Consider the following 27,425-nt stretch of genomic DNA (forward strand, 5'->3'; position numbering starts at 1 on the left):
GGAAGGTGGCTATGCTCTTGACAAATGTTAGAAAATGAAATGACACATACAGTGCATTCAGGACCAATTTTACTGCTTTCCATGTGTTATTTTTATAATGGCTTAGGCGAGATGGGATCAATATTAATATTCTTCATTATCATATTGAAGCTGAAATATACTGTATATACAGTGCATCCGGAAAGTATTCACAGCGCGTCACTTTTTCCACATTTTGTTATGTTACAGCCTTATTCCAAAATGGAATAAATTAATTTTTCTCCTCAAAATTCTACACACAATACCCCATAATGACAACCTGTAAAAAGTTTTTTCGAGATTTTTGCAAATTTAATAAAAAAAAAAAAACTTAAGAAATCACATGTACATAAGTATTCACAGCCTTTGCTCAATACTTTGTTGATGCACTTTTGGCAACAATTACAGCCTCAAGTCTTTTTGAATATGATGCCACAAGCTTGGCACACCTATCTTTGGGCAGTTTCGCCCATTCCATTTTGCAGCACCTCTCAAGCTCCATCAGGTTGGATGGGAAGCGTTGATGCACAGCCATTTTCAGATCTCTCCAGAGATGTTCAATCGGATTAAAGTCTGGCTGGGCCACTCAAGGACATTCACAGAGTTGTCCTGAAGCCACTCCTTTGATATCATGGCTGTGTGCTTAGGGTCGTTGTACTGCTGAAAGATTAACCGTCGCCCCAGTCTAAGGTCAAGAGCGCTCTGGAGCAGGTTTTCATCCAGGATTTCTCTGTACATTGCTGCATTCATCTTTCCCTCTATCCTGACTAGTCTCCAAGTTCCTGCCGCTGAAAAACATCCCCACAGCATGATACTGCCACCACCATGCTTCACTGTAGGGATGATATTGGCCTGGTGATGAGCGGTGCCTGGTTTCCTCCAAACAGAACGCCTGGCATTCACGCCAAAGAGTACAATCTTTGTCTCTCATGGTCTGAGAGTTCTTCAGGTCCATTTTTGCAAACTCCAGGTGGGCTGCCAAGTGCATTTTACTAAGGAGTGGCTTCCTTCTGGTCACTCTACCATACAGGCCTGATTGGTGGATTGCTGCAGAGATGGTTGTCCTTCTGGAAGGTTCTCCTCTCTCCACAGAGGAATGCTGTAGCTCTGACAGAGTGATCATCGGGTTCTTGGTCACCTCCCTGACTAGGGTCCTTCTCCCCCAATTGCTCAGTTTAGATGGACAGCCAACTGTAGGAAGAGTCCTGGTGGGACCGAACTTCTTTCATTTACGGATGATGGAGACCACTGTGCTCATTGGGACCTTCAAAGCAGCAGATATTTTTCTGTACCCTTCCCCAGATTTGTGCCTCGAGACAATCCTGTCTCGGAGGTCTACAGACAATTCCTTGGACTTCATGCTTGGTTTGTGCTCTGACATGCACTGTTAAGTGTGGGACCTTATATAGACAGGTGTATGCCTTTCAAAATCATATCCAATCAACTGAATTTACCACAGGTGGACTCCAATTAAGCTGTAGGAACATCTCAAGGATGATCAGTGGAAACAGGATGCACCTGAGCTCAATTTTGAGCTTCATGGTAAAGGCCATGAATACTTATGTACATGTGATTTCTTAGTGTGGTTTTTTTAATTAAATTTGTAAAAATCTCAAAAAAACTTTTTACACGTTGTCATTATGGGTACTGTGTGTAGAATTTTGAGGACAAAATGAATTTATTCCATTTTCAAATAAGGCTGTAACATAACAAAATGTGGAAAAAGTGACACGCTGTGAATACTTTCTGGATGCACTGTATATATATATATATATATAGAGATAGATAGATAGATAGATAGATAGATAGATAGATAGATAGATAGAAATAGCACGGCCAGCACTCCTCCAACATCATTATGCATATATCAATGCAGCAGGTGCCCACCAAGGCAGCCGGACACACTGCCGGCAGACATAGACAGAAGCAAGTAGTCGGCGGCACTTTCATCAGGGTGCAAGACATATATAAACAAGACTTACCAGCTTAAATCCCCTCTGTACTGTCCATGGCACCGAAGGGCCGGCAGGTCACGGCAAACGTTGTCACATCATCGGCGTCACAGAGGTCCAGACATGTGATCTCCTACAAGTGCAGTGATTGGTAAATATGTTGCTAGGACACAATCAGGGTACTGTATAATCAAATACTGAACATTCAGCTAGATATACAGGGAAATCCCTAATAAATGGTCCATATACTAACACCAAAAAAAGGGGGCGTTGCTATACCGAAGATACTGTACACTATATACATTAAATCAGCCAAAACAGTATACACTGATAAATAAACACAATATAATAGCTAACATAGATAGACAAACAGGAATATTCAAATACTTGCCATATATGCTGCATCAAAGGTGTCCCATGAATAATAAAAACAATGTATTGACAGATTCAAAGAGAAATTCTACTCAAAACAGCCGTATAGCCACATAAATGATGATCACATATTGCAGAGACTAGGGGGTATATTTATCAAAGTTCGTTTTTACTTTCGATTTGATTTTCGATTTAGCTCACCTCAAATGGAATCAAATCGAAAGTACAAATCCCTCTTCAAATCCCTCACTTACTAAAATTCGATTTTAGAAGCATTTTCTAAATCGAATTCGATTTGGTTCAGTTTGGAACAGTGATTTGCTGTTCGATTTTGCATGTTCATGTACAAATCGAACAGCAAATCCCACTTCAAAACGAACTGCAAATCACCGACTGACTAGAACTGCTAGCACTTCATTTTGACACAGATGCATGTATACATTAGTGAGACGCCTGCATGTATCTTACTGTAAAAAGCTTAGAAAGAGTTAAAAGTAAAAAAAAAAATGATGTGGGGTTCCCCCCTAAAACAGGACCAGCCCCGGACTTTTCAAAAGCCAGTCCTGGTTGTGTAAGTACAGGGAATAAATTGTGTCAATGGTGGGAACCGCAGAATAAACTTTAATAACCCTGCGGCTCTCCATTGACTTCAGTGGAGGGAGTCATTCATTGGCCGAGAGAGGCGGGGGCTGACCTCTCTCAGCCAATGAACACTCAGATACGGCTCTACAAAGGGTAGAGCTGCATCTGAACTCTTCATTCGGGAGGTAACAACCATCGTGGTTGTTACCTAGTTCGTGGTTCATGTTTATTTGTTTTTTTCTTGTTTTACCAAGACCATGGATGCCTACGGGGAGAAGCGGACCTGTCCAGGTAATATAGGTGAGTATGTGTGAGTGTGTATGTATGTATTAAAACTTTACTATCATGGTGTGTGTGTGTATTGTGTTTATTTAAACATTTCTTTACAGGTGAACTACAGGTTCCAGCAGGCCCTTAATGTCCCGCATGCTGGTACTTGTGGTTCTCCAAGTACCAGCATGCGGGGGAGGCTTGCTGGGACCTGCAGTACTACTGTAAAGACAATGTTTATACACTTATTTTTTTTTACTCAACACCTACACTATCAACCCACCACCTACTGGCGGCGGGGATAGCCCCGGGCTATCAGCCTAGGCCAGGGGTGCCCTGGAGAGGGGGACCCCTTTATCGGGCAGGTCCCCAGCTCCCCAGGGATCCCTGCCCTGGGCTGACTAGCAGTCAGGGCTGATACTGCGGCTGGGGGGCCCGGTGAAAAGACTCCCCTAGCTGTGGCATCAGCCCCCCGCTAGGAAAGATCCGGTGCTGGTTCTGGAGATTACAGGGGAACCTTATGTATTATTTCCCCTGTAATTCCAGAAACAAGACCGGCTCAGAGCCCAATGCTGGTTGTGCTTAGTACAGTGGAACCCGTTACCCTACGCAATTTTTTCCCTGTACTTACACAACCAGGACTGGCTATGAAAAGTCCGGGCTGGTTCTGTTTTAGGGGGACCCCACATAATGTTTTTTCTAAATGTAACTCTTTCTAAGCTTCTAAAGTAAGATACATGCATGCCTGTCACTGATGTATGCATGTATCTGTGTCAATCCGACCTGCTCATGCTAAAATCGAAAGCATAAAGCAGGTCTATTCATTTGGGGATTTGAAGTTCGATTTTGTGTTCGATTTCAAATCGAAAAATAGTAAATAAGGGATCTGTGTGTTGGTCTATATAAAAGTACCGATGTTCAATTTTGAGTGCGATTTGAGTAAAATTCGGTATTAAGTTCGATTTTACATTCGATTTGGCCTTTAGTAAATATCCAAATGCAAAATGGAATGAAATTCCAATGCAAATCGAATGTCAAATTACACTAAAGCAAAATCGAACTTTAGTAAATTTACCCCCAGATGCTTTAACTCCAAACAGGAAAGGTGCAGTTCTGCAAAAAAATGGGGAATGTGTACATGGCACTTTCAGGTTTCTATTTTACATATATCCTGTGAGGTGGAGGTGTACGACATCAGTACCTTATAGATATACAGTATATATATGTTTTTCGACCTGTTGTTACATCTGCCTGTACACCCCAGCTTCCATTTTATGTATTTGTTTTTATATTTAATTTCATTAAATGGTTTAATCTTCACCGTGACCATTTACCATGATGTCGGGAGTTTAAGTTACCTTATTCTCCTTAAAGAAACACAGATGTGAGCATTTATGCTCCTTAGAGAGTGAGTATGGTACTCATTGTTTAAGTTCATGTGATTGCATGATTGCCCTTTCGAATCTCATTTTATGGGGGAAATATTACGGTTTAAAGATACCTTCATGTGTGGCCCTTTTGCACCTTTCTTGTAACTTCAGCACACATCATCATATCTACAGTATATAGATTAAGAAAGTGTCCCAAGATTTTGCGGCATAATCTCATATACTAATCAGACCTACTACACTATGATATATTTTTTTGTTGTTTCAATTCACATTACTTCTTCGAGATACATCTGAACACAGGACATCTGAAAGGAAGATTTGAAATCTACCATTGGACATCACAGAATGGACTTTTAAGTATAACTGGACTTGTTTATTTTATGTTGGATTGCACTGAGCGCCGTTACCCAGAAATTTCATATTTATAGATGCACTTATATAAGGGTGAGGTGGCCCTTATTTTTCTGTTTGGCTGCATAAGTGCTCTTTTGCGCCTCAGGTGTCTACAATCTTTTATATTTTTTTATATTATTTTTTTATATTGTTGAAAAACAGTCATTAACTGACACAGAAACAGCTGTGTAGGAGGCTTAAATCTGGGTGAGGAACAGCCAAACTCTGCTACAAAGGTGAGGTTGTGAAAGACAGTTCATGTCACAGGTCATACACCATGGCAAGACTGAGCACAGCAACAAGACATAAGGTAGTTATACTGCATCAGCAAGGTCTCTCCCAGACAAAGATTTCAAAGCAGACTGGGGTTTCAAGATGTGCTGTTCAAGCTCTTTTGAAGAAGCACAAAGAAACGGGCAATGTTGAGGACCGTAGATGCAGTGGTCAGCCAAGGAAACTTAGTGCATCAGATTAAAGACACATCGTGTTTACTTCCCTGCCAAATCAGAAGATTTCCAGCAGGGCCATCAGCTCAAAACTGCCAGAAACCAGTGGGACCCAGGTACAACCATATACTGTTTGCATAAGTCTGGCCAGAAGTGGTCTTCATGGAAGAATTGCGTCCAAAAAGCCATGCCTTTGATGTGGAAACAAGGCCAAACAACTCAACTATTCACAAAAACATAGAGACTGGGGTGCAGAAAAATGGCAGCAGGTTCTCTGGACTAATAAGTCAAAATTTTAAATATTTGACTGTAACAGAAGGCAGTTTGTTCGGCGAAGGGCTGGAGAGTGGTACAATAACGAGTGTCTGCAGGCAATAGTGAAGCATGGTGGAGGTTCTGCATTTCAGCAAATAGAGTTGGGGATTTGGTCAGGATCAATTGTGTCCTTAATGCTGAGAAATACAGGCAGATACTTATCCATCATGCACTACCATCAGGGAGGCGTCTGATTGACCACAAATTTATTCTGCAGCAGGACAACAAACCAAAACATACAGCCAATATCATTAAGAACTATCTTCAGCGTAAAGAAAAACAAGGAGTCCTGGAAGTGATGACATGGCCCACACAGAGCCCTGATCGCAACATCATTGAATCTGTTTGGGATTACTTGATGAGACGGAAGGATTTGAACAAGCCTACATCAACAGAAGATCTGTTGTTAGTTCTCCAAGATGTTTGGAACAACCTCCCTGCCGTGTTTCTTCAAAAAACATTTTCCACACCTGCCTTAAAATTTTGCACAGTACTGTATATATATATATATATATATATATATATATATACAGTACTGTGTAACAGTTTTAGGCATGTGTGTGCACAGGTATCGGTATAATACACAAGTGTTCAAAAATGAAACAAAGCATATTCAAAAAGCCCTCCCCATCCAAAATATATGAGTGGCAACCCATCAATCAGTGATATGCATGTTGGTGAACCATGCATGTGAAATAAAAATAGAGAGTGACAAATAGCGCCTAATAGTGTATATATTATATAAATAGTGATTAGGATATAGATCCAACACTTATCTTTTTTAGGGGTTTCTTTGGTCCAATAACCATCATATACGATATTTAGGATATATAAAATTAAAGAAGAAATACAAAATAATGTGTATGATTTACATACTGCACATTTAGGATATCAACAGTAAATATTTCAGGTAATAAGGAACCAGTCATTCCCACAATTGAATATCCACAGACAAATTATTACAACAAAAAAACAAAAATAGGTATCACACATACAAGAATAAAAATTATATATAGCTTATCAGTCCATATAGGAAGATCAGGATACAGCATCAGTCCCAACGCATTTCATTCTAGACATATGACTTCATCATGGGGATAGACATGCTGAGTGAACCGCTCATATTTATAGTAGGCATACTAAACAAGATGGATGACACCTGTGGCCCAGATCGGTGACCAGGAAAATGGCCGCTGTGCGTTCCACCAGCATAGACAATATGGCCGCCATGTGTTACATCTGGTGGAATTGAATGAAAATAAGCACCAAGCACTTTAGTACAACTGCAGTGGTTTTGAGACGTAACTACAGAAGTTGTACACATCTAAATTGTTGCCACGAAACCAGGCTAGACATCCGGGTTAATGGAGATCTCTGAGGCGGAAGTGACATGGACTGACCATCAACCAGTTCGGCAGAAGTAAAGCGGAGCGGGGCTCCCGCATCCCACCACCGGATTAAACACTATTATCTTGCTAGGTGTATAGGACTTATGAATTCAGTGGATTGTGTATCTGTTTTATTTTTTATATAACTTGTGTAGTTATGATAGTAGTGATAATGCTGATCTTAATAGACCCTTTATCCTCCACAACTCACATACAGCAGTCAGCCACCAGTTAACACAAGGACAAGACCTGTGTGTTTCCAAAGCTACTCTGACTTTATTTTGGACAGACAGATTATTTTATAGCACTCAAATTAACATAGACAAATAAATCTAGTCTGCACATGTGTAACAAATTTTCTTATCTACCTAATTAAAATATATATGAATATATTTAGCATATTCTAAGCATTACATACATCGTCAGTAGATGGCAGTATTGCCTAACTTATCAATAAATGAATATCAGTACTATCTATATCTATAAATCTATATAACATTTCTCAAGGGATTTATTAGCTATGGCTAGTCTCAGAGACAATACATCGTTGGTATAAGGCAGTCTCTTGACAACATACACCATTGTTCTCATTAGGACCATATAATCTCTTATCTTTCCTGTCATATAACTCAGACTTGAATACAAAGGATGAATACACTCTACTATAGTCTAAAATTGGCTAACATAAGTTATTTCTATATGAATACATACCTAAGAGCTAGAATAGATAGATAATGAATGAGGCCCTTCTCAGGCACATTGTCTCACACAGAATATCATTTCTTCTTAGCATTTGAACACAAAATGGAGTCATGCTTTAACATGATTCTTCACTTTATCAATTCCCTTCTCTTTGTTCAAATCTACACCCTAGTTCCTTCCTTTTCCTATTCATTGGTTCCTAAGAAGACACTACTTCACATATCTGCACTATAAGAGTCACAATACATGGAATTCTGTAAATTCATTCACATCTTCATACGGGAATCAATGCTCAACCTCACTTAAAAATAATAAACACAAGTTTCATCAACTAGCGGGCATGCAAAGCATTTTCATTACCTCGCATTCCCTCTACCTGGTGAAACCTTCCTTATCCCTATATATGTATATATAAAAAATATCATATATAAATTATAGAGTATAAAAAGCATGAATCATAATGAAGCAAAATATGTTTCAAAGTTCGTGTTAAAACTCCAATACTGATTAATTGCAATCAAGACATGAACCAATTCCCTCTGGTTGTCTTGTGTGGCACTTTTCACAGTAGTAAGTCTTTGTCTGGTACAATGGGGTAGTAAGATTGAAAGCCAATCCAATTATCGCAGGTTCTTTATGAGTCTTCTTTTTATCTAAGAACAACATTTCAGTGTAAGTATTTTCTTAATCAGTCAAATTAAAACTTTTATTATCACATAACAGCAATAACAGTCCTTTCCCAATTAACTGTAATATTCCCATAAACCAGCCACCTATGCCCTCAAACCAGTTCCCTGGTTTCAGCCATGAGAACCACATATAGAACTATTCATCTTCATGATTATCTTTGTCAAACTGATTCTTTAACTCTTTAACTTGGGATAAGTGGTCTTCAATGGCCTCATCCACTTCATATGTATCATTAATATAATTACAACAGGCGGCTTTTACAATCATACAATTGAGCAATGTTATCTAACAATTTGGCTAAATCTATAACAAGTGAAAATACTTTTTTTTTCTTTTTATGCAACACCTATTGACCCATGATATATCTATTAGGTTCCTTGGGACTGCTCTTCTTCTCCTTGGTTGTAGCTTCTGTATATCATTAGGTGATATAATCTGTATAAAAGGTTTTACTGTAGGTATTAACTGGCCTAAAGTACAGTTACCATACCCACCATATTGAAGCCACTTATATACCTTTCGTTCATATAGATACTTTATACTTCCTGGTAACGTGTATGGAATATTATGCACTGCTACCTAAAAGTTTATCAATGCATGTTTCACTACTTGTGGGTCTGGGGTTATACCTGCTTGGTCTAGAGATTATTCACATTTGTGCATTAAATTTAGCCAATTCCACCATTCCTGGGCTGTCTCTGCTATCTGTATTCGCATCCCAGTTAGTGATGAAAATACTACTACCATCATTATCATAATCACAACTAAAAACTTTATAGCCTTGGGTCCGAGTAAGGTTTACCTTAGTATGGGCACAATTTACTTGTCCTAGTCATAAGGGGGTTGCTTTTAAACTTACAGTCTCTTCATCTATATTACCTCACCCTGTGATTATGTAACTCTTTTTAGTTATGGGTGTTTCAAAACAAAAGTATGGATCTTGTGCCATAGTAATCATCATAAGAGGCACAGACTTCTGAGCATATGCCTTACTGAACTTTTCTTTTCCAAAACCAAGGGCCAAAAATTCAGTCATTAAGAGGGACTCTTACCCAATTCATGGATGTTGCTGCTATTGGTGAATATGTGCAAACCCAACAGTTCTTTTGTCCTAGACTTTGGGCTGCTTTGTAATATGACTGTACAAAAGAATTAGCCCAAGGTTCAAGTAAGCTCCCTCTTAGCTCTACTGTCAGTATTTATCTCACGTGTACAATTTTGACACCCATCATATCTCATAGGATCAATTATCAGTGACCAAGTAAAAGTCACAATAACAACCATTAGTATAGCAAAATACATTATGCATCCCCAAAGGCCTTTGTCAGGATTTGGGCCTAAGAGGTTATAACTGTACATAATAATGAATGATTGCTGGATAATACTTCCTTTGTAACTTTCTTGCAAATGGGAAGCGTGAATCCACGTATCCTTGCCAGATAATTTTACTGAGGTCACTGTAGTCAACATGACTTGGTAAGGAAATTCGAATCATGGGTCTAATCTTTTCCTCAGTGTTTCCTTATGACCACCCAGTCTCCAGGCTCCAGATTACAGGTTTTTCCTAAGAAACTGGTATCTGGAATATAGGTAGACACCTGGTGGTATATTTTGGTTAGTTCTTGTTGCAAGTGAATGACATACTGTGTGAAACCTGCAAGTTCATGCTGCAATTACTGAGGAAAATAACATTCTGTTCTAACTAGAATGGAACTATGTCTGACTGAAAATCCCTAGGTCTGACAGTGTACATCCTAGTATCTCCCCTATGAAAAGGATACCTTGGTCATTTTAAATTTACTTCTGGTATCCCAAATCTGCATACAACTTCTTGTAACAGTTTCTTTATAAATTATCTTAGCATTTGCTGCCCAACAAGGCAATGGTCTATTTGAAAACACGTTCGTTTACGCCAGAAAATACGCATACCCAGAATACTTAAGTAACTGGATGAAATCAATCTATAATCTCTTGAAGGGATAATATGTCTGTGGGGTACCTTCTTACTGGTACCTTGACCACCTTTCCTGGTTTGTGCAAATCACTGTTTACACACCCTGCAACATAGGCCTGTGTAGCCTGACTGAAGCCTGGGGCTATCTAGCGCTTCTTGGCTATTCTCACCATAGCGTCTCTAGACTGGTGAGTGTTTCCAAGAAGTATTTGGGCTAAGACTGGGAACAGACAGAGATGGTGCTCAACCATGCATTCGTAACCCTGAAGTCGTGCATCTAGTCTTTTCCAAGTTTCTACTTCTGTCCGTGGAGCCTGAGCCTGCAACTTTTTAAGAAGGTCCAGGTCCAATGTCTGTGGTCTTATAGCCACCAGTATTAAATTATCAGGTAGGGGTTTTACTGCGGCCTGCTTGGCGACTTGGTACTAAGGCATTTCCTTTCACTTCTGGAGTCATTTTTCTGGTGTGTGCTTCGACCTTATTTAAAACTAAATTTTTAGGCAATTGAAAAGCAGCAACAAAAATGCAATACAATCGGCATAATCTGTATGCAACTCACCCTTTACATAATAACATGATCTATCAAAAAAGGTTGCATAGATTGAAAACAATCATGGTCATGAGTGAAAAAAATTAAAAAGTAAGGTTGTTTTATTTTCCTATCCCATAGCCATCTCCTGCATTATCATCTGCATCATTATTTTTCACCTCTTTTTGTACACTGCTGTAATAGAATAGCTGTGTTCAAGCCTATATTAAATTAATGTTACTCCATACTTGGTGAAACTGGCAGCTAAGTGGTCTCTATATTGTTTTTGTTGTCCGTGTGTATAACATAGACACACTAAGGAGTAAATTTAGAACAATAAATACTGTTAAAAAATCTTATCTCTTTGGGCCATACTTGCCTACTTTTGAAAAAGCATTTCAGGGAGATTGTGAGAGCAGCACCTATGAGCGCGGCGGTAAAGTGGGCGTGTACTGCTACATCTGAGAGGTGTGCCATAAAATTGATTTACATCCACATGTAAATGAGCCCCAAAGCAGTTAGTAAGATCTACTTGATGATGAAAATATACTGATTCTTCTCAGAAAATACATGTAACCATAGGGATCATTGTGCCTTATAACCAATGCAGGAAAATTATACTAATGATCCCATTTGAAAGTATATATCTCTGTTTTTTCTTTTATAGAACAGTATCATAGTGGGGTAAGGTGAAATGAGGGAGATTGCTGGACTCTTCAAGGAGACAGGGAGATTGCTGCTATTTCAGGGAGTCTCCCTCACAGTGAGGGAGGGTTGGCAAGTATGCTTTGGGCTCTACTAACTTAAACCCTTAGGGGTCTATTTACTAAGCAGTGTTAGGAGAAGTGAAAAGTGAAGAGTGAAAAGTGATAAGGTGCCAGCCAATCAGCTCCCAACTGTCATTTTTCAAACACAGCCTGTGAGATGGCAGTTAGGAGCTGATTGGCTGGCACCTTATCACTTTTCAATCTTCACTTTTCACTTCTCCTAACTCTGCTTAGTAAATAGACCCCTAAATCTTTATGTCAGCAGAGTATTAAGTCATAGTAGACCTGTACTGATTAACCCTTCTCCTGCCTATGTTCTATATATGCAGGGACATTTTATTCTGCTGATATCGCTGCAGCAATTAACATCTCAGTGTACATCTTTCAACTGCTTAAAAAAAAAACATTACTAGTCAGTTTGTAAAACTGTACAGCACTATATGTGATGACCCATTGTTTTTCATCAGTGTCAGTGTGCTTTTCACTGACCCCTCTTTTGGATAACTGAAAATCACCACTTCCACCTTTTTTTTCTTATGTTACATTAAATCTACAATTACAGCTTCTGTCCCACACCATGTAAATGTAATTTTCTCACAGGCATCATCTCCTGTCTCAGGGGCATGGTCTATGACTGCAATCCTGCCTTCCTACGACCCCTGGCTTTGGCAACTCTCATATCTCATTGAGCAATGAGAAAGGCATCAATTCAACCCCTTCTCTTGACTCCACCCCTTCTAATGGGTACCAAATACTTCCTGATTTTTTATTCAGTCAACTACATATTGCAAGGTGGGCTGTATTTCCCCTTCGCGCTAGAGACCTGGAAGTGACATGAGTGAGGGCGGAAGTGCAGTTCCTGCCCATGACAGCCAGCTAGAGAGGTACTTTTTCCCCACTTAAACAAGTTTGTTGTCCCCACGCGGGCTCGCTGCGCTCGCCACGCTTCGGGACCGGTGGTTCGCTGCGCTCGCCACATGGTTATGTTCCCCCTCTATGCCCATTTGGTTGGCAGGGAATGACGCTGGACACTGGCTGATGACGTCAGGGTCCTCTCGGTGAAGGGGATTTAGACTTTACCCATATTGCAAGCTGGACAATCCTTGGTAATTCTAATTCAGACATACCATCATTCAACTCAGGAGTAATAAAAACCAATGGCATTTTGTCAGAAACCCCACTTGCATTCAGTTTTTACTTTAATTTCTGGATATATTCTCCGCATTCATGGGTTTTTTCAACATGTTCCTCCTTTTTTTTCCCAATCAGACATTTCCATCACACAATCACACACATATTCTGTAATTTGATTATATTGCTTAATCTCAGTGTCAAATTATATCTGTGTAACTTCACACACTTCTCTGTATTTCAAGCTCACTAATTTCTTTACCGACTACATTTGTAAATCACCACTTTACATTTCAACTTTTTACTTGTGAAAGCTCAGTACCCCCTCCCTTCAGAATTTCTTAAAGTGAAACTGGTAGAACTCTCAGAAACACACAATAGAAAAATGTCATCATCTGATTCAAAATCAATTGCCTTTAACCACTTGCCTGGCACAGTCGTATCAGATACGACCATAACAGACTGGGCTTTCCCTGACATGGTCGTATCTGATACGACCAGTCAGAAACACACAGTGGGCGGCTTGCTGGAAGTTAACTTCCAGCAGCCGCCCATCTCAGAAGGACCTGCCGGTCCCTCTACACCTGTGCCTCCTCCTCCTTTGTTACCCGATCACTGCTGGCCACAGTGATCGGGCCCCGGCGGCACCCCCCTAGAAGCAACAGCCACGGATCATGTAGCCGCTGCTGCTGTGACCCGATCACTGTGGCCAGCAGTGATCGGGCAGCCATTTCAGTAATAGGCAGTAGCGGCAGCTCTGGTAGCCGCCGCTGCTGCTATGTAGCCAGGCTGCTAGCAGGACACACTCCCGCTGCGGCTCTGGATCACAGTGATCAGTGTAATCACTGTGTGAGAGAAGCAGCAGCGGTGGCTCTGGTATCCGCCGCTGCTGCTATGTACCACGGCAGCCCCTCCCACTCCTGTCCGGCCTCAGCTTCACCTCCCCAAGTCCCCATGTGTCCCGATCACTGCTGGCCACAGTGATCGGGCAAAATATAAAAATAGTAATAAAATATGTGTATATATATATATATTATATATATATATATATAACATATATGTATAGATATGCATATATGTATATATATGCATATATATATATATATGCATATGTGTGTGTATGTATATATATATATATATATATAGATATATATATATATATATGTTCTATATATATATATATATATATATATATATGTTCTATATATATATATATTAGGGATGTGCAGGCTCGGATAGGTTCGAGTTTGCACGTTGAGTTCGGATTTTTCCCTCCAAAAAACGGAACTCAGAAAGAGGCTGAACGTCATCTTACAAGGACAAACATCATCATTCCTGGACAAAAGTCCAGGAATGATGATGTTCATCCATGTAAGATGACGTTTAGCCTCTTTCTGAGTTCCGTTTTTTTGGAGGGAAAAATCCGAACTCAACGTGCAAACTCGAACCTATCCGAGCCTGCACATCCCTAATATATATATATATATATATATATATATATATATATATATATATATGTTCGATATATATATATATATATATATATATAGAACGCAAGGCGGCACTCCGTAATAAATGTGTTCACAACCAGAAGATCATTTTGCAACGTTTCAGCGCTTTATTCCGCGCTTTCGTCAAGCATACAAGTCAAACATATAATAGACACTTACCACATATAAATAGTAGTTAGACGCCATGCCTTGCGGAGACCTCACTTCCTGGAGCCGAAAACCGGAAGTCTCCGGACCCGGAAGTGACCTCACCACAGCACAACAGCAACAAACGGTTGCCATGGCTACAATAACACTAAACAAGATACACACACATAAAAACAATACAAACAATCATGTAAAATATATAGAAGTGCTTATTTACAAGCAGGGCAAAACATCACCATAAATGCATAACTACACTGGTGCACAATTGCGTGCACATCAAAGTAAGTAACAACTGATCATTACAAGAACCTAGTCATAGAATATGCTGCACAAAATTGAATAATTAGCAGATCCCTCCTATTAATATCAGACCATCAAAAGATACACAAAAAAAATTAATAACAAATGCGTGTCACATAAGAACTAGATAAAATAAAGGAACAAAGAGTGGCCCCTATACATCTGAAATGGATACAAATAGTGACCTATTTAAACGAAACACTGAAGACCCAGTGTTTCATTTAACCCACGAGGGGAAAGGGAGTCTAAACGCATGATCCATTGTGACTCACACTGTAGCAACTTTCGTCCTCGATCACCACCTCTGATAAGAGGGGGGACGTGGTCGATAATTTTGTAGCGGAGTGCTGAAAGATTATGTCCTGTAATAACAAAATGTCGTGCCACTGGTTGATCACTAGTACCTACGGCAAGGGCAGCCCTAATAGCAGAACGGTGTTGGGCCATCCTTTCTTTCAAAGTACATTCCGTCTTGCCTACATAAATCTTCGAACAAGGGCATGTAATAACATAGACAATAAACTTGGTGGTACACGTTACATGATGTCTAATGGTAAATTTAATACCAGAATACGGGTGGAAAAAAAATGTCCCAGTTTGAAGAGAACGGCAAGTGATACAATTCGGACACCTAAAACACCCCACCTTCGGCGTACCCAAAAAAGACTTGATATTACTAGGCTTGCCCATCGATGAAACATCGTTCTTGACCAGATAATCTCTCAAATTTTTGCCTCTCTGATAACAAGACATCAATTTTTTATTATGTAGCATATTAAGATCCTTATCGGACGTTATAATAGGCCATAATAATTTTGCTTGTTTATTAATATCAGTGCTACGATGATTATATCGATTAATCCAAAGATGTCTATCAATGCTGCGGTCCTTGGTGGAATTTACATCGGTCAATAATTTATCGACAGGGATAGCCAAAGCTTTAGCTTTAGCCTGTTCTAAAACACTCTTCTGATACCCTCTCTGCAGAAACTTAGCATACATCATATCCACCTGTTGTAACGCTACAACCCTGTCAGGTGCAATCCTTAAAGCTCGCAAAAATTGAGAGTAAGGCAAGGCATTTTTCAAAGGGACAGGGTGTGCACTGCTTGCCAATAGGATGTTATTTCTATCAGTCGGTTTTGCAACAGGGAAGGCACTAGACGACCATTACTTTTAGTTATAGTAACGTCAAGAAAATTTACGCAATGCATGTCAATAGAATACGTGAATTTAACAGGATCTATGCGCCTATTGTATGAGTCAATCAAATCAGCAAACGACTGTTGCGAACCTCGCCAGACTATAAAAAGGTCATCGATGTATCGATAATACGCTACGATGTTATTGGCCACACTCGGATCAGAAAAAAATACATCAAATTCAACCGCAAACATAAAGGCATTCGCGTACGATGGGGCCACATTGGACCCCATCGCACAACCGGATACCTGCAAAAAAAATTGTCCATCGAACATGAAATAATTACGAGTTAATACCAATTCCAACAACTGTAGAAAAAGCTCTACAGGAGGTCTCTTATATAATGGATTATTGGTAATGAGCAATTTAGTAGCCTGTAATCCTTGGTCGTGAGGAATACAAGTATACAAATTGCAAACGTCGACTGAGCATAAACACAGTCAAAGACAAATCTGGTAATGATTTCAAGGACACCAACAAACTATTCGTGTCCTTCAAAAAGGTGGGCCTAGCCTGTACACATGGTTGCAACAGAGCATCTAGATATGTGGAGATGGTCTGATATAATGATCCTCGGGCTGCAATAATAGGACGTCCCGGTGGCTTCACCGGGTCCTTATGTATTTTCAGAATTAAATAGAACAGAGGTCTGATGGGGAACCTAACCTCCAAGGCCTTCTTGATAGATGCTGAAATAAACCCTTGTGTGCAAAATACTGTCAATAAAGAATCTATTTCTTTTTTAAAATTACAAGTCGGATCTACTGAAAACTTTCTATATGTATCTAAATCGCCAAGCTGTCTATATGCCTCTGCCTTGTAATCACATAGGTTAAGTACCACAATCGCCCCTCCCTTATCCGCCTGGCGGAACACCACATCGTCATACATGGATAACTGCTTAAGAGCCAATTGCTCATCTTTATTTAAATTCCTGAACTTGGGTTGAAAAGTATTCACATCATCACTAACAGCGTGGTCCAACAAACGTGAGAACGTCTTAATGGATGCTTTAGAACTAATAGGGTCAAAGGATGACCGCTCCTGTAATTTCAAAAGTTGCACGGGAACATCAGATTCGATAATCGGACTGCAAGCAAAATGTTCCTTAATTTTGATGCTCCTATTCAGCTTATAGAGTTCCTTCTTCCACTGAATTTTGTCAAACGAAACTGTAGGTACAAACGACAGGCCCCTACTCAAAACAGAGAGCTCAATCTCAGAAAAGGACCTATCAGATAAATTGAAGATTAAGTCCTGCGGCCGCTTGGAGGCCTTCCCCTCCCTTTTATTCTGCTGACCTCTGCGGGTACGATGGGGCCCAGGTCTAAAAAACGATTCCTCGTACGTTTACCCATATTGCCTGATCCACTTGGGTAAACGTACGAGGAACGCTGTTAGTGATGATGTGAATACTTTTCAACCCAAGTTCAGGAATTTAAATAAAGATGAGCAATTGGCTCTTAAGCAGTTATCCATGTATGACAATGTGGTGTTCCGCCAGGCGGATAAGGGAGGGGCGATTGTGGTACTTAACCTATGTGATTACAAGGCAGAGGCATATAGACAGCTTGGCGATTTAGATACATATAGAAAGTTGTCAGTAGATCCGACTTGTAATTTTAAAAAAGAAATAGATTCTTTATTGACAGTATTTTGCACACAAGGGTTTATTTCAGCATCTATCAAGAAGGCCTTGGAGGTTAGGTTCCCCATCAGACCTCTGTTCTATTTAATTCCGAAAATACATAAGGACCCGGTGAAGCCACCGGGACGTCCTATTATTGCAGCCCGAGGATCATTATATCAGACCATCTCCACATATCTAGATGCTCTGTTGCAACCATGTGTACAGGCTAGGCCCACCTTTTTGAAGGACACGAATAGTTTGTTGGTGTCCTTGAAATCATTACCGGATTTGTCTTTTGACTGTGTTTTATGCTCAGTCGACGTTTGCAATTTGTATACTTGTATTCCTCACGACCAAGGATTACAGGCTACTAAATTGCTCATTACCAATAATCCATTATATAAGGGACCTCCTGTAGAGCTTTTTCTACAGTTGTTGGAATTTTTATTAACTCGTAATTATTTCATGTTCGATGGACAATTTTTTTTGCAGGTATCCGGCTGTGCGATGGGGTCCAATGTGGCCCCATCGTACGCGAATGCCTTTATGTTTGCGGTTGAATTTGATGTATTTTTTTCTGATCCGAGTGTGGCCAATAACATCGTAGCGTATTATCGATACATCGATGACCTTTTTATAGTCTGGCGAGGTTCGCAACAGTCGTTTGCTGATTTGATTGACTCACACAATAGGCGCATAGATCCTGTTAAATTCACGTATTCTATTGACATGCATTGCGTAAATTTTCTTGACGTTACTATAACTAAAAGTAATGGTCGTCTAGTGCCTTCCCTGTTTGCAAAACCGACTGATAGAAATAACATCCTATTGGCAAGCAGTGCACACCCTGTCCCTTTGAAAAATGCCTTGCCTTACTCTCAATTTTTGAGAGCTTTAAGGATTGCACTTGACAGTGTTGTAGCGTTACAACAGGTGGATATGATGTATGCTAAGTTTCTGCAGAGAGGGTATCAGAAGAGTGTTTTAGAACAGGCTAAAGCTAAAGCTTTGGCTATCCCTGTCGATAAATTATTGACCGATGTAAATTCCACCAAGGACCGCAGCATTGATAGACATCTTTGGATTAATCGATATAATCATCGTAGCACTGATATTAATAAACAAGCAAAATTATTATGGCCTATTATAACGTCCGATAAGGATCTTAATATGCTACATAATAAAAAATTGATGTCTTGTTATCAGAGAGGCAAAAATTTGAGAGATTATCTGGTCAAGAACGATGTTTCATCGATGGGCAAGCCTAGTAATATCAAGTCTTTTTTGGGTACGCCGAAGGTGGGGTGTTTTAGGTGTCCGAATTGTATCACTTGCCGTTCTCTTCAAACTGGGACATTTTTTTTCCACCCGTATTCTGGTATTAAATTTACCATTAGACATCATGTAACGTGTACCACCAAGTTTATTGTCTATGTTATTACATGCCCTTGTTCGAAGATTTATGTAGGCAAGACGGAATGTACTTTGAAAGAAAGGATGGCCCAACACCGTTCTGCTATTAGGGCTGCCCTTGCCGTAGGTACTAGTGATCAACCAGTGGCACGACATTTTGTTATTACAGGACATAATCTTTCAGCACTCCGCTACAAAATTATCGACCACGTCCCCCCTCTTATCAGAGGTGGTGATCGAGGACGAAAGTTGCTACAGTGTGAGTCACAATGGATCATGCGTTTAGACTCCCTTTCCCCTCGTGGGTTAAATGAAACACTGGGTCTTCAGTGTTTCGTTTAAATAGGTCACTATTTGTATCCATTTCAGGTGTATAGGGGCCACTCTTTGGGCCTGATTCAGACCCACTCGCGAGCGGCTGTCCACTCGCAAGTGGGTCGATGGTCTGCACTGAGCATGCGCACGACGGAGGGAGCTCCATCGTGCGCATGCGCCAGACACGACGAGCGAAGGACTTTCCTTCGCTCGTTGTGTCCGATCAAAGGGGGCGTGCTGTCAATGTTGATTGACAGCATGCCCCCTTTGGTGGGCGTGCCGGGGGCGTGCCTCCCTTATGGGGGCGTTCCCACGGGAACGCCTCCCGTCAGAAGCCGGCCCACTGACATCACTAGTGATGTCAGTGGGAGTGATTTTGGCTCTGATAGAGCCAAATCACTCCGGAGCTTGCGGTTGAAAACCTCAACCGCAGGCTCCGGCTCGCAATTTCGATGGTCGCGATGGTCAAGACCATCGCGGCCATCAAAAAGCACGCTCGTATAGCCTGTGGGTGGTGACCCACAGCTATACGAGAGTCCAGGAGGACGCTCCATGAAAATGGAGCCCGGCCCTCATGCAGAGCATGCGCTCTGCTCAGAGCGTACGGCTCTGAATGAGGGCCTTTGTTCCTTTATTTTATCTAGTTCTTATGTGACACGCATTTGTTATTAATTTTTTTTGTGTATCTTTTGATGGTCTGATATTAATAGGAGGGATCTGCTAATTATTCAATTTTGTGCAGCATATTCTATGACTAGGTTCTTGTAATGATCAGTTGTTACTTACTTTGATGTGCACGCAATTGTGCACCAGTGTAGTTATGCATTTATGGTGATGTTTTGCCCTGCTTGTAAATAAGCACTTCTATATATTTTACATGATTGTTTGTATTGTTTTTATGTGTGTGTATCTTGTTTAGTGTTATTGTAGCCATGGCAACCGTTTGTTGCTGTTGTGCTGTGGTGAGGTCACTTCCGGGTCCGGAGACTTCCGGTTTTCGGCTCCAGGAAGTGAGGTCTCCGCAAGGCATGGCGTCTAACTACTATTTATATGTGGTAAGTGTCTATTATATGTTTGACTTGTATGCTTGACGAAAACGCGCGGAATAAAGCGCTGAAACGTTGCAAAATGATCTTCTGGTTGTGAACACATTTATTACGGAGTGCCGCCTTGCGTTCTATGTATCCAGTTTGCCCTGTTTCTTGAGGCTGACTGTGGAAGGCACCCGGCTCAGATACCTGTGGAACCTGTGAGTGCCGGAGTGATGGCTATATATATATATATATATATATACATAAATAGATATATACATATATGTTCTATATATATACGTATATATATATATATAATCGATAGATATTGCAGAGCCTCTGTTTAAGGATGGCAAACAACCATCGATGGTTTGCAAACATCGATGGTCTGACTGAAAACAAGTGGTTTGCCATTGCTGGTGGCCATCAATGTTGCACCATCGATGGTAGTCATCAATCGATGTTTAGGAAACATCAACAGTTGTGGTCTACACAGATCTTGCCCAATCGCTAAACAATTGATGGCTTCTAACGATGGTTGAACCATCAATGGTACAGCTGTCAATGGCCATCACTACAGTATAACATAAAAATTGCTATTTTTATGGTATACTGGGTTTTAAAAAAACATTTTTTTTTTAAATAAAATAGTGATGGATAAGTTTAAAATTATGTTCTTGACCTAATTCAATCATAAAACAAAACCGACCATTTTGGAGCGGTTTTTGGAAAAAGAATTTGTCAGTTAAGTGGTTAAAAACATCATATTACAACTTTGTATAGACCTTCCCAAACATGTCAGATTAAACTTACATTTCATAACATACTCTTCACAATTATAAGCATTCTCACATGCGTACAACAATTCCATTACACAGTACATCATTTTTTTTTCTTCTTCAGTACAAATGCATATTCTTACAGCTAGTTGCCTTTGTAACACTAGGCATTTCAGACATTCCATTATTATCAGCAAACACAAATTAGCTTAATCGAAATTCTCTATATATTTTTAACAGAATAAAAAAAAATTATTGTAGCCATCAATAATGCATTTATCCACTCTAAAAACAAAAAAAGTACAAGATGCATTCCAAAAACCAAAACAAATTAATACAATACTACTATAAAATATGAAATTGTAAATAGATGTACAGTATGCAAATGGTTTAGTAGTGGCAATACTTCTGAAAATACATTTGAAAAGAAAACACTTCATATATGAAACCCAACATTCCCCTATTATAAGAAATATGGTAATACATTTTCATAAAAAAACAAGTTTACCAGTGCACAGATTTGCTGTTACACCTGCATCTTCAGATATATTTTAAGTGGTTGGAACCCCCTAAGTCTGTCTAATTATTTTGTTATAATTATCTTAGAGCAGTCATTGCTTTTACAAAAGGAACAAACCTCAGATCATGGTAAACTACAACTCAGATATATAGTATCTCCTGACGCATTACAAAATACGCAATTTAGACATCTCCAATCATTAATAGCCTTTAAGTCTCTGTGATCTACAGGCATTCTACTGACCAAGGGGCTTTGCACACTGTACAGAGAGTATCATCTGGTGAATTACAGAGACTGCAATTTTTTTTCAAGCCCAGTGTTGGTATTAGGAGTTCCTACTTTTCCTTTTGAAGGTAGTCTCAGTATTGTTAGTGACATTAAAATCTGTACTTGATCTTTGTTCTTCCATTTTTTTCCTAACTTTCTCATACTCTAGCAATTCCTTGTATCAATCTACAAATCAAGCCTCTGGGTCAGTCCTTTGCAGATCATATACCCGTGATGCTTTAATTTAAATTATTCAGCTTAACCAAGTCAAGGGTGCCCTCTTTAGAGATACCCGCTCACTGAAATAATTTATATCATTCATCTTACCGAGTCAAGGGTGCTCTTATTAAAGATACCCGCTCACTGAAATGATATCCGCATTCCCTTCAAAGATTCCTCACCGATGACACACTTTATTATGTCCATGGCTGTCCTAAGAATCTCCACACCCGAGGGAAGACTTTTTGTGTTCCCCATACCTAAGTACCTCTAAGTATGTTTTTAACCTGGAACAAACCTGACCCCGTGAGGTTAATTTACTAGATCTGATACTACTTCTGATCAGAGTCTACCACATGGTGTTTACTGAAAGGAAAATAGCAACCTACAATGACAATAACACTGCTTTTGCTACTGAAAAATGTAATACCTCTTCCTTCTCTGAAATATATACATTTGACAACACAAGGACCTCCTTGTCTGCTTGCTAATACAACTGAACACACACACTGATGAAAATACATACATTTAGGTTATACTTCATACTTATGCCTGAATGCAGCACTGTGAGTTATCTTGGTATAATCACAGATTATGTCACATTACGTGACTTATATCATTAAGAAACTATCCTCTAATACCTCCTGGCCTGACCAAAGTGACAATTATCATACACTTATAACAGATCTATATCATAACTCTAACATGACTGAATACTAGCAGCTAAACAAGTACAATATGTATAGACATGCTTCCTAGTCTTGCTGCCCAGTCACAACAGCAGCACTGGATATGTTTCTATACCATCCATTGAATTACTGACACACTTTTAAAACAACTTAGCTTATTCAGTCACAATTTCATTTGCACAATCATTCGCCTTAAATACACAAAAGCACATACAAAGCAATAGCGATAAACTGATGACTGAGGCTTATAATAAGTACCCCAAGATACATACCTGATGACTGAGCAGATAGGAAGACACGGAAGAGCAGAGTCAGAGCAAAAGTTACTCACTGCACAGTTTTAGAGTCTGTATCCACGTGTCCTCGTATCTAGATGTCCGTCAACAGGTACAGTCTGGGGATCTCGGTGGGACCTCCAAATTGATAACGCTAATCTTAATAAACCCTTTATCCTCCACAGCTCACAGCTACCAGTTAACACAATGCATTTTAAGGCTGGAGAATGATGGGAAACAACAAAACCTGTGTGTTTCCAAAACCACTCTGACTTTATTTTGGACAGATTATTTTATAACACTCAAATTAAAATAGAGACAAAGAAATCTAGTCTGCACATGTGCAACAAATTTTCTTCTCTAACTAATTAAAATATATATCAATATATTTAGCATATTCCAAGGATTACATACATCGTCAGTTGATGGCAGTATTGCCTAACTTATCAATAAATGTGTATCAGTACTATCTATATCTATAAATCTATATGACATCTCACAAGGGATTTATTAGCTATGGCTAGTCTCAGAGACAATACATCGTTGGTATAAGGCAGTCTCTTGACAACATACATCATTGTTCTCAATAGGACCATATAATCTCTTATCTTTCCTGTCATATAATTCAGACTTGAATACAAAGGATGAATACACTCTACTATGGTCTAAAATTGGCTAACATAAGTTATTTCTATATGAATACATTCCTAAGAGCTAGAATAGATAGAAAAGGAATGAAGCCCTTCTCAGGCACAATGTCTCACACAGAATATCATTTCTTCTTAGCATTTGAACACAAAATGGAGTCATGCTTTAATAGGATTCTTCACTTAATCAGTAGATTTGCAGGAACAGGATGTAAGGTCACCGATAGATATATATAAATATATATACAGTATATATACGCACTATATATATATATAAAGATGATTGACTGGCACTCCTGTGTTACTTTGATGTAAAACTGCATCCGGTGCCTTCCTTTTTACCTCTCACTGATTGAGGGACAAATATGTAGCTATACAAGCAGGCGGCACTCAGGCCGTCTTGTATAAATAAATATCAGGACTCGGGTCCTTATAATTATTTATACAAGACGCCCTGAGTGCCGCCAGCTTGTATAGTTATATATATATACTAGTTGAAGTACCCAGTGTTGCCCAGGTTTAAATCTTCAAGTTTTTAAGTTTGTACTGTATATCTATTGTATATATATATATATATATATATATTTATGCATATGTTCATAAATATATATATGACTTGGGCAGTACACCTATCAAACCATAACGCAGGTGTACTAAGTCGAGCTCAGGGAGGGCAAAAATTTCCCATGGAGCAGACCCCCCGATGCTGGCATCTTAACAGGGTTAGGATACCAACACCTGTCGGTCTGTATTCTAACCCTCCCCCTACCCTAACCCTCCCTTCTTGGTGCCTGAACCTAACCTTCCCCTGGTGCCTAAACCTAACTTCCCCCTCCCTGCAACCTCAAACTAACCATCCCCCCTAGTGCCTAACCCTCCCCCTAATGCCTAAACCCAAATTACCTTTGGGATGCCAGTGCCGGGAGTCTGACATACCAGGAATCCGGCGCCGGCATTCTAAGTGCCGATTAGGGTGCCACATAGTGGAGGGTACTCTGGCCGCAACCATGTATTTCAATCACACATGCAGGCGGGCAGCTGAGCTCGGGCAGGCCACTGCCAGGTAGACTGTGTTACTGTAATGGGAGGCCCCTTGCTTGTAAGGAACGATGTTACGCTTTGACATCATCACGCAAACATGGCTAGGGCTGGACACTGCAGTGGGGGAGACTGGGAGCCGCACCCTGTGTTTGGGATGGATCGGAAGCGATATTCCTGCTGCAGGCTGAGGCAACAGAATGGCCCGCCCGGCCTCCCCATTACTTAGTTTAATGGTAGGTAGGTTTTCTCTAGTATGTGTGGTTACATACAGTGTATGTGTACACGTGTACCCCCTCATATCTCTTGCTTTGAAGAAATCATTTCTATTTTTTTTCTATACTGTATTACAGCACTATACATATTTAAAGGTTTTTTGTGCATTAAATAATGAACTTATATTATAAAACATTGGGGTCAGTGGATAAATAAAGTCTCAAGTTTAGGTTAAATAATAATACCTCTCTTCTACAATATAGGTGTAACCATCTTATACAGTACAGTATGTGTTCACTGTTATAACTTATTATAGCACTATACAACACTTATTAATATGTTATAGTAATAAGGAGCTGTGCCAAAACACTTCTCCTAGGATGCCCACACACCTATATATACACCATATATATATACAGCTTCTCCCACAAGGCCATGGCCCCTTAATCTTTTCGGGCAAGTGCAACCATATCCCTGGGGGCGCTGAATAAAATATATAAATATATATATATATATATATATATATATCTTGATAGCATACCTTGAGTTTAACACTAATGTGATAGCTATTTCCATATTATAATTCTGAGCAGTAGAGTAGGGACTTGCAGTAAAGTGGGGGCTGCAAGCTTAAATGCATTGATCAATTCATGAACCAAAACCCCACTATTTATTATTATTATTATTGTTATTGTTGTTATTATGGTGAGTGCAGAGCCCCTGTGATATATCCAAGGTGTTAAATAAGGTGCACTTACCAGGGACTTTCCAAAAGTGTAAAGGCTTATTTATTCCTTACTTGGCCTATCTTGGTGGTTTGGGGAGTCTGTCCTGAAGAAGGTTACACTTGTTAACTGAAACGTCGACTTGTGACAACTTGTGGCATTCCCACTATGCGGTATTGAATAAATAAGCCTTTATACTTTTGGAAAGTCCCTGGTGAGTGCACCTTATTTATTACATTGGATATATTTTGATGCTGCCCTGGATGGAGCACTGGGGAAGCATCCGAGGCAGATGTTTATTTTTACTTGTGTGTGCCAACCTATTCTCTGGATTATATATATATATATATATATATATATATATACATATATATTCATATTCAGGTATCTGGCTCTAACTGTACTTGAAGATTACTGCAAACTTGCCCTCCACAGCTCCAGCGGACCCGGGTACAGAGGTGCTCTCCAGGGTGGGCAAGAGTTTTACAGGTGGGACTGATTGCCCCTCCCCAGGATCTGTCCGTGTCTCAGCAGCACTGAAAAGAAGAACAGTGACAGCTGTCCTGGGCACCTCCAACTGGATCGGGCCCGGTTAAGTAGTACCCCTCTCAGCGCCCATGCCGGTAGGTTGTGGCAAGTTCAGCACAGTATCCAAAGAAGAGTACTTGGAATTGTTTTGGATGCATTTCCAATTTGGCCTTTAGCCCATTTTTATTTAGGCATCGTGAAACGCAAGTGATGGGAAACTATGGAAACAATCTGGATTCACTATAACATACAGAAAATGAATAATCCTAAAATAATAGTTCACCTAGTTTACTGAAACATAACCTTAGTTTGGTCTATACACAGCCACAAGGTGGAGTCATGTCTGAAATAAATTATTGCACAATAATATGGTCTGCTGGGAGCAAGAACGTCAGGTTTGTGCTTACAGAAGGAGATGTACTGTACGGTAAAGAGAATTGTAGTACAGACACAGCTAATTTAGCAGTAGGAATACTACTAACCTTTTCAAAACAAGGTGAATCCCAAGCAATAATTTATCTGTATATCCTGTCTTTTGGGAGAAGAAGTTGCTGAAGTCTCAGAAGATCACTTTCGCAATGAGTACAAGATGAAAGGCCTTGGAAGAGCAAAATCTGCTTGTAATGCAAAACAAGTATTAGCCAACTTAGAGTGATCACTTTAGAATAAATGGCTCCTCTTGGAATAGCACTTCCACTGTAATAGGCAAGGATTTAGCCAAGTGGAGAATAAGAATTTAAAATTCTGTGACAAGAGCGTGCTTAATAAATTACTAGCAACTTGCAAATCAAAGACGTCATCGGTAGAAAGGATGTGTCAGGATTAAGAAATTCAGGCTTAAATGACCAGTTCATTAATCTGAGAATTGCCTAACATGGCCTGTCCAGTATCACCTGGGCTTTAGGATTTCCCTGCTTCCTGATGCAGATATATATATATAGATCAGAGAAGCGCCTATAGGACTAGTCCTTTTCATAAAGATGGAAGCAGCCAAGTTACATAGGTTCTTCAACAAAAAAGCCCAAATAATTCTGAAAATTAGGGGCAATGTTTGTTGTATCAGACTTCTCCA

General features: G+C 39.8%; 2 protein-coding genes and 1 pseudogene across 3 annotated transcripts in view; 2 read left to right on the forward strand and 1 right to left on the reverse strand.

Moving 5' to 3' along the window:
• The window catches only part of GABRB1 (gamma-aminobutyric acid type A receptor subunit beta1), a 594,351-nt gene that overhangs the window by 174,905 nt on the left and 392,021 nt on the right, over positions 1-27,425 (forward strand). The window lies entirely within an intron of this gene.
• LOC148501409 (uncharacterized) lies at positions 15,048-16,294 on the reverse strand (annotated as a pseudogene).
• On the forward strand, positions 18,199-19,446 carry LOC148501410 (uncharacterized). The gene has a single exon (XM_088450553.1). The coding sequence runs from the start codon at positions 18,199-18,201 to the stop codon at positions 19,444-19,446; it is 1,248 nt and encodes a 415-aa protein (XP_088306679.1).

This window comes from Taudactylus pleione, unplaced genomic scaffold (assembly GCF_031769625.1).
Source record: "Taudactylus pleione unplaced genomic scaffold, aTauple2 ptg000519l, whole genome shotgun sequence".
In the NCBI taxonomy this organism is placed as follows: Eukaryota; Metazoa; Chordata; class Amphibia; order Anura; family Myobatrachidae; genus Taudactylus; species Taudactylus pleione.